Source organism: Mesoplodon mirus, assembly GCF_964341445.2.
Source record: "Mesoplodon mirus genome assembly, chromosome: 9".
Taxonomy (NCBI): Eukaryota; Metazoa; Chordata; class Mammalia; order Artiodactyla; family Ziphiidae; genus Mesoplodon; species Mesoplodon mirus.
This window is the reverse complement of record NC_138985.1, coordinates 110,994,214-111,005,136: the sequence shown is the minus strand read 5'-3', so window position 1 is coordinate 111,005,136 and position 10,923 is coordinate 110,994,214. Positions and strand designations below refer to the sequence as shown.

The 10,923-nt window shown below is 48.2% G+C and overlaps 1 protein-coding gene across 7 annotated transcripts in view; it reads right to left on the bottom strand.

Annotated features, from left to right (window-relative positions):
* Positions 1-2,859: 2,859 nt before the first annotated feature.
* The window catches only part of ACTR3B (actin related protein 3B), a 65,104-nt gene continuing 57,040 nt past the window's right edge, over positions 2,860-10,923 (bottom strand). For 2 of the 7 annotated variants that reach the window (XM_082633085.1, XM_082633086.1), the window contains exons 9-11: positions 5,392-5,517; positions 4,437-4,520; positions 2,860-3,881 (exon numbers count right to left, since the gene is read on the bottom strand). In XM_082633085.1, the coding sequence (XP_082489211.1) occupies positions 3,786-3,881; positions 4,437-4,520; positions 5,392-5,517 (306 nt within the window). In that variant the 3' untranslated portion in view covers positions 2,860-3,785. Of the gene's footprint in view, positions 3,882-4,436; positions 4,521-5,159; positions 5,518-10,923 lie in introns of those variants that run through there. The other 5 variants (XM_082633084.1, XM_082633082.1, XM_082633081.1 and 2 more) reach the window with 4 other exon arrangements.

Sequence of the window (10,923 nt, the reverse complement as noted above, 5' to 3'; positions counted from 1 at the left end):
GCCCACCCCCCTGACCTTGAAATCCAGGACCTTCAATCCTCCCTTCCCTTTACTCCCCCACCTACCCGGACTTCATAGACTTCAAGGACAGAGAACCCCCAGGACACCTGCCCTGTCGCCACACTTGCCCAGCAAAACCCCACCCTTAAGGAAGCTGACTCGCTGCCTTCCTGCCTCTCCCATCCGGGCTACATGGAAGTTCCATTGAAGGGCGTCCCTGCCCTGTGGATTTGTTCCACTAGAAGGATCTGGTGCATCCTGGGCTTCTCCTCCCCTCGACTCTGGACCACATCATCTCCCACCTCTGCGAGGACCTTGATCAAGGAGTTACCTACCCCTCCCCCCATTGGTATCTTTTTTTTTTTTTTGGCTGCATTGGGTCTTCACTGCTGCGCGTGGGCTTTCTCTAGTTGCGGTAAGCGGGGGCTACTCTTCGTTGCGGTGCGTGGGCTTCTCATTGTGGTGGCTTCTCTTGTTGTGGAGCACGAGCTCTAGGCGTGTGGGCTTCAGTAGTTGTGGCACGTGGGCTCAGTAGTTGTGGCTCACGGGCTCTAGAGCGCAGGCTCAGTAGTTGTGGCGCATGGGCCCAGCCGCTCCGCGGCACGTGGGATCTTCCCGGACCAGGGCTCGAACCCATGCCCCCTGCATCAGCAGGCGGATTCTCAACCACTGCGCCACCAGGGAAGCCTCCCCACTGGTATCTTGAACTTCCCTCTCCTGTGTTCTTCCCCTACCCCTCACACATTTAGGAAAAAAATCATAAGCCTCATGTTCTTTGATCCCATCTTGGCTAGAAAATTAATAAAAGCAGAAGTGGCAGCCCTCAGGAGGAGGTGATAATGCTCCCTCTGCAAAAACTGAGAGGCTGTTCCCACAGGTGGGTTGTAAAGAGCAACCCAGAGCCAGGCACCGCATCTTGTTAGAAAGGGAACACCGGCAGATGCTCACACACCAGTTAACCAGGTTTTCCTTAAGTAAGGCGTTCCTGTAATATTCTTATCATCATAAAGTTATGTTTACATCTGTCAAATGGGGTGAAGTGACTTCTTGTCGTATCTACAGGCTTAATAGTTGTAAAAACTACTGACTTATCATTTTAGAATGTTTTGTTAAAGTGTGCATTGCTTGAAATTTTTTATAGAAAACTGTTCGTTGAGAGTTCTAAGGCATTTATAAGGCATCACAGAGGGTTGATTTTACCCATAAACTCCATTAATACTTAACTCATTGCTGCATTATGATCCAGTGCTAATTCCATCTGAAGAAGAGGTATGTGTGGATTTTCTTAAGATTACTAACAACTCTAAGCATTTTTCCTCCTTATAGAATGACCAACGCACATTGCGGAATCGCATCCCATTTCTACATACAGTATCTGGCAGGCGTGTTGAAAAAACAAAAAAACTATAACTCCAATCTACTAACAGCAGTGGGGCCACTGCAATTCTCAGCTAGATGAGGAAACAGAAGAGAAACCACCTGCCTAAGGAACAGCCAGAATTTAGATTCAGATCTTTCAGATTCAAAAGTCCTTCCTCTGCTTCCCAGGGTTTTCAGCCCCAGCTACAGACGGGCATCACCTACGGGGCTTAAAAACAGAACGTGAAAAATGAACGCCTTCCTTGTTCCCTGCCACTCCCCCCATCCTGATGCACGGGATCTGGGAGGGGTCTCAGCCGGAGTTGAGGGCCCCTCATCACACCAGTCACGTTCTCATGTATGACACTGTCCCACCCATGTTATGCTAAAACAAAATGCTCTGATGAAGATTCTGTAAGATGAGAAACAAAAGTACAGTCTCAAAGATAATCTTGTCCCAAACAAGGGCAACGGGAGCTTTACAAGTTCTGTGGTTGAAGGACGGGTTACACTAGTTCTAGTTTAGCCGAGGTGGGTGATACTGGGCTCCTGACACAGGGTCATTTGAGGGGCAGCTAAAACAGCAAGTGGGCACGACCCCTCTGAAGCCCGGGGCCGGCACTGGCACACAGGAGCACATTGCTCTTCGAGTTTGGGGGAAATGCACCTGCCAGCAATAGCACCTGGCCGATCAAAGCAAGGGGGGACCAAGCAGAGGCAGAAACGATGCGTTCTCTGTGAGAAGCACAGAGACGGTGAAGCTGGGGAGGCAAAGGGCCCCAGTGGGAAGACGCCCACCGAGACGGGAGACAGGAGGGGCCCCGAGGGCCCCACGGTTCCTGAACAGCAGAGGAAGGCGGTAGAAGCGGTGTCAGGGGAGGTGACTCCCGCCCACACGCAGGGTGTACGGGGCGCCTGCACGAGAGTTGGGAGAGTTGGGATACAGGGGCTGGAAGACCAAGAGAAAGCAGTCCGGCCCCGGGGCCCTGAGCAGAGCAAACCCCAGCGGGGTCCAAAGCAGAGTTTGGACAAAGGAAGCACCAAGTGGCCTGAGGCTCTCCACCGAGGAGCTGGAGGGCCTGGGGTCGCTGAGCATCAGGAGCAAGTGGCAGGGCCCGCCTCCGGCCCGGGAAAACCGATTTCACCACACTGGGCGGAAAGATTCCTTTATCACCCCAAACTTCTTAACCTTAAAAAGTAAAACCAAATGTTTCTTTACAAAGGCACATTTTCAGAGAAAAAAACATACTTCATGATCTAGAAGAAATACCATAAATAACAGTTTAAAAAGTAACCTAAGTATTATATGAAGAATGGGGTAAAACTAAATCTCCTAATTTAGCAAATTACCTCTCAAGCCAGCATTCCACTCAGCAGATGTCAGAGTAGCTACTCAAAGCTTAAAGCCATGAATTCTGAATTCCCAGGAAGGGGCGGTGGGAGCCACGAGGCACGTCCCTCCACCCGGCCCCCCACGCTCACAGGCCCATCCACACCACCTCCAGGGGCCGAGTGGTCACTGCAGGACAGGCAATCCACATCATTTTAGGAAACTTCCTCCCCAAAACTTGGTGTCAATCATCAAAGCCTCCAAAGACGCGAAACGAATTTCAGTATTCTTTGAAAGAAGTTCAGGCACAAAGGGGAAAACCAAAAGACCACTACAGCACGAGAGGAGAGCTTTATAAAGAGTCTAACTGCTTTTATTACAATGGTGCAAGGTAGTATTTCATCCAGCACTCACCAACAGCAAACCGGCATCTTCTATAAAACAATTCCAGAAAGTTCCAACAAGAAAATGAAAAGATACGTTGTCTGTAATAATTCTCATACAACACTGCTTAGTGTTTAAACTTCCCATCACTCCAATAAAGTGTAACCATTTCCTAGCAAACATATGGCCAAAAAAGTTTACTCTGCTTTATTTTGTTTGCCTACAAACACATCAGAACATGCCTCACAGTTAAAAACGTTTTATGACAACACTCCATGACATCGACATCTACTCGTGCTCGGGATCAGCCAGGTGTACCAAATACCATAAAATACAAAATGATAGGAAATATAAACATCAATTTGTATTTCAAGTTTATAACATTTTATTTACAAAAATAGTCTGGGAGGAGAAGGGTTGAGAGCCCATACTCTGCCCTGGGTGGGGAGCTATTTTGCGCCGTGTTCTAGGGTTTTCCGTAACAAATCTGAGAGTCGCAGCTGAATTCCTCCAGAATTGGATCTGTGGACTCGAAGCTCAGGTGGAGAGGAGAGCGGGGAGGGGCGGGGGGAGGCCGGGAATGGAGATGGCTTTGCTGGGCTGCCCGGCACCACAGCACGCGCACTGTGTACAGGAGCCGGTCTCCTCCGGGTCTGAAGGACACTTGCACACCCGCCGTGACACCACTGGAAGGGCGGTGTCAAAGCCACCACTAAGACATGACTCCAAAGACGGGGTTGTGGCGGCAGATGCTGGGGCCGTACTCCTCGTAGCCCTTCTTGGTGTGACAGACCTGGAAGAACTCCGGCTGCAAGAGGCAACCAGCAGACGGAGCATAAATGCTCCAGAAGGGAAATGAAACCAAGTCAACGACCAAGCAAACGAGAAACTCTCCTCACCCCAAACCTCCACCCTCTCCCCGATGGCCTCTGTCACAGACTCTGACCTCTTCAAAATGGGAGCTTATTTCATTTTTTCCACTCATTCAGCTTCTATTTAGGAACAGCTACGTGCTCGCCCTAAATCAGCAGTTCGTTAGCCAGTCCCAAATTTGAGGCAAGAAAGTAGTAATTACTCGGAAAAGTCACTGGAACTAATGATTAATGCAAGATGTTTTAGGTTATTTTTGGATTCTCTTATCCATATTCTCTGTAACCCCTAATTGGCAAGGATGCTTACGAATTAGCTGTGCAGTTTAAATGGTCATTAAAGTTATTTCTTCTATCTCAGAATTAAACGTGCGGCTGTTTAGAGCCACACACAATTAAAACACACATAATTTAACCTCCAAAAGACAGTATTTATTCAAACTCAGCAGGGAACACAGAGATGAAAAGACAGCACAATCTAGAAAAGGACTTACAGTTGAGGCCAGCATCGAGCCTCCGAACCACACCGCATAGCGCTGCATGTGATGCGTTATCACCTGGACCTCCACGGGCTTGGGCTGGAAGGGGAAGTGATGTGCGCTGACTCACCTGTGCACACGCCCTTCCACCTACTGGACGCCGCTCCACCCTGAGGGCCTCCTCCCCTCCCCCAGGCCCTGCCCTCAGCTTCAAGCACCTCTGCACTCCGCCCTGAAAGGAAGGTTCTCAGCCGCTCCTGCTGCCAAATTCACGTGGCCCCCAGCCCCCAGCCCCCTCCCCCCGGCCCCAGGAGGTGCAAAGAAGAAAGCACACAAGTCAAGGGCAGGTTACCTCTATCTAAAGGCATTTTAAAAAGTAAAATATCCAAGCAAATAACCCAACTGATTTTTTTAACTAAACAAATTAGATGTTTTAGCATTTAGAGATAATTCCAAATAACACTAAGTGTCCCCAAAATACTATAAGAATTACACTTTGCCAACAGTGTGATCCCACTAGGTGAGGACACGCAGGTTAGCTCCCATTCACCCCATACCAAAGCCCAAGCCTGCCTGGGTAAACTGAGTTAACTCACCAGCTAGTTAAGAATCATTATCTTGGAGGAACACAGCAGTAACGCCCTGCCCGTGTTAAATGAGAATGTTCCCAAAGGACGCTAAAGCTCCTCACTGTAAACTGACCCGTCTCCTTGGGATGCTGGTCATTACACTACACACCTGACCTCCTACACACAAAGGACACTGCTGGCGTGCGTGGGTCGGTGGGCGGTGTAAAGCTGCACAGCTGCCTCACGAGGTCCGTATCCGCCCTGACCGCACACCTGGGGTGAGTCCAGGTGACAAACCTCTGAATGTCACTTCACACGGTGGCTGAGAGTGGCTGCATCTTGCGCTTCTCCCTCGCTGCCCAGACGGGCGCCCGCTGACTTGTGCTGTCGAGGGGCCTCACCTTTATTCTGCCGCCACTGAGCTCCTCGCTGAGTCTCAGTCTGGCGTCCACCACCCTTTTTAAGTCTCTCTGCAGGCGACGTCCAAAGTCCCTGAACATCGTCGAGCCCCCTGAAAGCACGACATTCTAAAAGACACAAAGCAGAGGTTTCCTTGCGTGAGATCACCCGCCCACGCTGGCCTAGTGACCTGCCCACAACACACCCCACGCGCCCAATCGCTTGTTTGAATAACACACTTCAATCTATGTGAAAAGATGATCACCGAAGCAGAGCTAATGCTATCAAGAAAGTATAAACTGTACTTTTTTCCTGTGTCACAAATTCTTTCTCTCGGTGCTTCTTCCTCAACTATAACCAAGTGAAAACACGCTGCCTGTTCCATTTCTCAAAGGGCCGTCTCCTACCAACACCCCTCCCCGTTTTCTCTTGACAAACGGCAAATCTAGATCTTCCAGACAACATCCTACCCCGGGATCAACACCATGAATAATCACCGCTGCATCCGGTCACCTGTGGAGAAATCGCTCCGAAACAACAGGAGACGGTTCGGCTCCTATCAGAGCCAAGGGGCCACCAACCCACGCCGCTCTCAGGGGTCACCCCTGCTCACCGACACTCCTCTTCGACCTGGCCAGGAGCTGCGAGAACCAGGCCCAAGTCCCGGACAGGTCAGATGGCAACCTTAACCGAGTCAAACAAGGGCATTCTGATCCCCACCTCCTTGAAGAGACAGGTCTCTTCGCCTGTTAACACCTTCACATAAACTGCGTATCTGCTTGCTACTGAGAATCACAATTTAAAAGCATGCTGGATATTCTGGGCATCATATCTTAGAATGAGCCTCACAGGTCAATTCTCGACTTCATGAATTACATTGATGAAAAAAACTTCATCTAAATCCATCACTGCTCTTGCAGTCCTGTCACCTGCACTATTAACACCCTTCCCAGCAGTTTTCTCTCCAGTCCCGGACACAGTCTTGGGTCAGTTGCTGCAATTACTTCTCATATCTCTGCAATGGATTTTTCCATTTAAAAATTAACTCACCAGGGTATGAAAACGAATGTTCGTTAAGATCAGAAGCATTGCAAGATCTTGAGTTGCTTTCAAAGGTGTAACACAGAAGGTTCATGTTTTCATTCATTCACACAACAATAAGAACGGTGCTGTGGGGCTTCCCTGGTGGAGCAGTGGTTAAGAATCTGCCTGCCAAGGAAGGGGACACGGGTTCGTGCCCTGGTCTGGGAAGATCCCACATGCCGCGGAGCAACTAAGCCCATGAGCCACAACTACTGAGACCGTGCGTCTGGAGCCTGTGCTCCACAAAGGGAGAGGCCGTGACAGTGAGAGGCCCGTGCACCGCGATGAACAGTGGGCCCCGCTCGCCACAACTAGAGAAAGCCCGTGCACAGAAACGAACACCCAACACAGCCAAAAATAAATAAATAAAAATTAAAAAACAAAAAACAAAAAACGGTGCTGTGTATACACTGTGTATACGTGGTCAGATGATTTTAGACAAAGTAGCCAAGACACTTCAACAGGAAAAGACTAGTCTTTGCAACAAATGATGCTGAATAATTAATATCCACAGAGGAGAAATGAACATTTGCTTATTTACCTTACTTCACACATACAATTTAACTCAATATGGATCACAGATTTAAATGCAAGGGCTAAAGCTTACAGAGCTTCTAGAAGAAAATATTTTCTTAAAGTCTTCATGACTATAATGTAGGCAAAGATGTCTTTGATCGGACATAAAAAGTGTGAACCGTAAAAAATAAAAACTGATAAATTGAACTTTATAAAATGAAAACTTCTGTTCTTCAAAAGATACCACTAAGAAAATGAAAAGACAAGCCACAGACTAGGAAAAAGTAGTTGCAATGCATACATCTAACAAAGGACTTATATCCAGAATATAAAAAGAACTCTTACAACTCAATAATAATATAAACAAGCCAATTAAAAAATGGGCAAAAGATTCAGACATTTCACAGAAGATACACAAATGACAAATAAGTACGTGAAAAGATAGGCAACAGCATTTGTAATCAGGATCATACAAACCAAATCCATTACACACCAAGTTTAGGTTAAAATACAAACAAATGAAACTCTTGCACATCGCTGGTGGAAGTATAAATGATACAACCACTTTGGGAAAAGTTCAGTCGTTTTTATAAAGTCAGCGGTTACTGTTTTCTTTCTTAAAGACTCTGGCACTTCTCAAATTTTCTAAATGCATTTTAAGCCAGAAATGATAATCCTCGCTCACCTGTAGAGTGAACGTTTCCTACACTAAGATGGTGTTTCATGGTGCTGTCCGCCGACCTGCTGAAAGGCCGCGGAGCCCAATTTGCACAGCACCTCCTCACTCAGTGCGGCTGTGCTATCTGCTTACCCAGACCACTGTGTGGACTGGGTTCTTCTACAGACTGCAGCTTACTCTGCTGCATAACTGTTTATCCCATGATGTCAAATAAAAGCCTCAATCGTAAACTACCTCTACAAAAGCAAAGGCCCTGTCTTTATGCTAGTAAAGAACATCCTAGCACACATCATCATAAACAATACACACAGCCTGTTAGCCACCTGACGTTTAAGCCAGAAAGACAAAGTCGATGTTAATAAGAAGCTCATTCAATACCTTATATAGTATTAAAAATAACAAAAACTCCCATTCCTGTAACGTTAAGTATACTTTGTGCTGGAGACTCTATTCGTACTCTTAATCCCGTCTGACAGACACGCCGTGCCCCTACCCACCATGCTATTCCTCCATTAACCAGAGGCACAAAGTAAGATGCTCACAGTGAAGTCTCCACCCCCACCGCTTGCTACAGGTTAAGATGACAACTCTCCCGGCAACCACCCCTACGTGGAAATTTTGAAAGGCTTGTCCCTCTTTAGGGACAAGGGCTTTTTTTAAAATAAAAAAATTCACAGCTTTTTAGGGAAGCATGCAACTTATTCTGTTACAGCAGTTCTCAAACTTTTATAAAAATATTTATTTTTATTTTTGGCCACGTTAGGTCTTAGTTGTGGCACGCGGGCTCTCTAGTTGTGGCGCGTGGGCTCAGTAGTTGCAGCGCGAGGGCTTAGTTGCCCCGCGGCATGTAGGATCTTAGTCCCCAACCAGGGATCGAACCGGCGTCCCCTGCATTGCAAGACGGATTCTTAAGCACTGGACCGCCAGGGAAGTCCCGGCACAAGAGCTTTTTTACTCTCAGACAGAACCCAAAGACTGCAATCCCAGCAAAGTTTGAACAAACTTACTTCTCAAAGGTGGGCCGTATGATGCCCCGCCCTGTCCTAGAGGAAATCCAACTCCAGGCTGGCTCGAAACGGCTGCCTGACCATAGGAGACGTAAAAACCGACGACGAATGTCTTCCGAGAATTACCTGCACGTCTTCTCCCCTAGTGACTCCTCCCCTCAGCTGCTGTAACCTGGCCTCTGCCCGCACCCTCACCGAGAACCCTCGTCCTGGGTGACCTCTCGGCGTCACCTGACACGGCTGATGACAGCTGTCTCCCCTTGACTCCCAGAGTGTTCTTTCTCTTCTTTCTTCGACTGCTCCTTCCTGGCTTCTTGGATGGTTAACTTTGTGTGTCAGCTTGGTCTGGCTACAGCACCCAATGACTGACCCACACGGCAACCTCGGTGTCGCTGTGAAGGTACTTTGCAGATGTGGTCAACGTTAAGGGCGTCCTCCCTAACGCGGATGGGGCCTCTTCCAAGGAGCTAGAGGTCCTGGGAGCAAGAATGAGGCGCTGGCCTCAAGCCCAACACACTCCCGTCAGGGTCTATCCAGGTGCCCAAGTGAGGCCGGGCCCTCCTTGGAGGCTCAGTGCACATTTGCTCAACGTTGTCAAAACGGTGTCAAAGCAGCCACCATCGGCCCCTCCTCACTCTCTCATAACAATAAGCCTCTGGAAGTTCCTCTCCACCTGGCAGGTCAGCGCTCAGCTGCGACGTCACTCGTCCCTCCCCAGCGGCACATGGACCCTGTCATTTCTGGACACCTGGGCAGGAAGCACCAACTATGGGGGTGCGCATGGAGCCGGGGGCCGGACCGGCAAGCCCCGAGCCTGCTCTGTCCACCAGCTGGCCCCAAACCGCCCGCCCATCTGCTCACACGTCAGACTGCACTTGGGATCTCACCTGAATAGAAGGCCTACTGTGAAAAGGGTTGAACAAACCAATAACGTCTTAAAATGTGTATTTCGATCTCTAAGTATTAAAGATATTTCAACTCGTTCACCATTAAGAATAAAAATACATATATAACTCATTTTGCAATAGCTCCTCTGACTTAAAAGGTATTAACATACTTACATACAACCCAATTCAAGCAATCTGTTCCAGAAAAATCATTCCTTGAACCACATCAAGATGCAGTCACGTCTGCTTGACAAACACAAGGAATGAGAATTTTTAACAACTCCCAGCCCACTGCCAAAGCAGGTCTAAAAATACTGAATTGCCAGCCCCGCCCCCACTCCGGGACTTGCTCCCCACCACCTTCAGTACCACTCTGGGCTCCACCCGGGGTGGGGTTCTACAGCCTCTGCCCTGCGCCCGCGCTGCCACCTATGCCAAGTGCCCTCCCCCTGGCTTGCATCCCCACCTCCTCTCTGCAGGCTGAGCCCTCAGACCAGCTCCCTGCCACCTTCTCCAAGCCCTCCTTGAGCCCTTCTCATTAAATTTCCATGACACCTCAATAAACGACATTTAGCTTGTGGTGGTTCCCATGAGAATTATTTCAGTATTATTTTTAGCTTTTTTATAAGCTCTTGAAGACAAGATCCATCTCTCATACATACTTAAGTCCTCTAAGTTAACAACAATAGTGTCTTGTATTTAGTAGAGACCCAGCTGCATTACAAAGCAACTCAAAACTGGCTTTGCCCTCGAGTAAAGCAGGAAAGCTACTAAACGCTGACTAACCCCAGAGTAGACTAGTTGCTAACAGTGGTTCTCAATTTAGCTGCACATTAAAATCATCTGGGAAGCTTTTAAAATCCAGATGCCCAGGACAATTACATCAGAATCTCTGGGGGTGGGACCCTGACATCAGTATATTTTAATGCTGCTGGGGTGACGCTCATGGACAGCCAGGGCCGAAAACGTCTTGTTTCAAGCAGCACCTGCTGCCTGCAATGACTTGGCTTCGTGGGGAAATCACAGGCCTCCAAGACTTGGCTCTCACACACGAGTCCCCTCCAGACCCGACCTCCATCATACTTAGAGACTGAACAGAAAAAGGGGGCATGTGAATACCCTTCTGATCTACAGGCCAGACTGAAATAAAAATTAGATTATAACTCCTTTTGTCCAAAAAAAACTGTTTTACGTTTTTGAAGATTCTAAATTTTCAAAGCCACATTTTATTCTCCACCAACTTCTTTTTCTTGTGTACTAGCCTGAGGAGGGTGTTAACTCAAGGACCAAGAAGGTCTCGGGTGCTTCCTCCTGCTCGCTTCTCCATAAGCAACTCCACCTACAGTTCCCAAGACTGAGCCT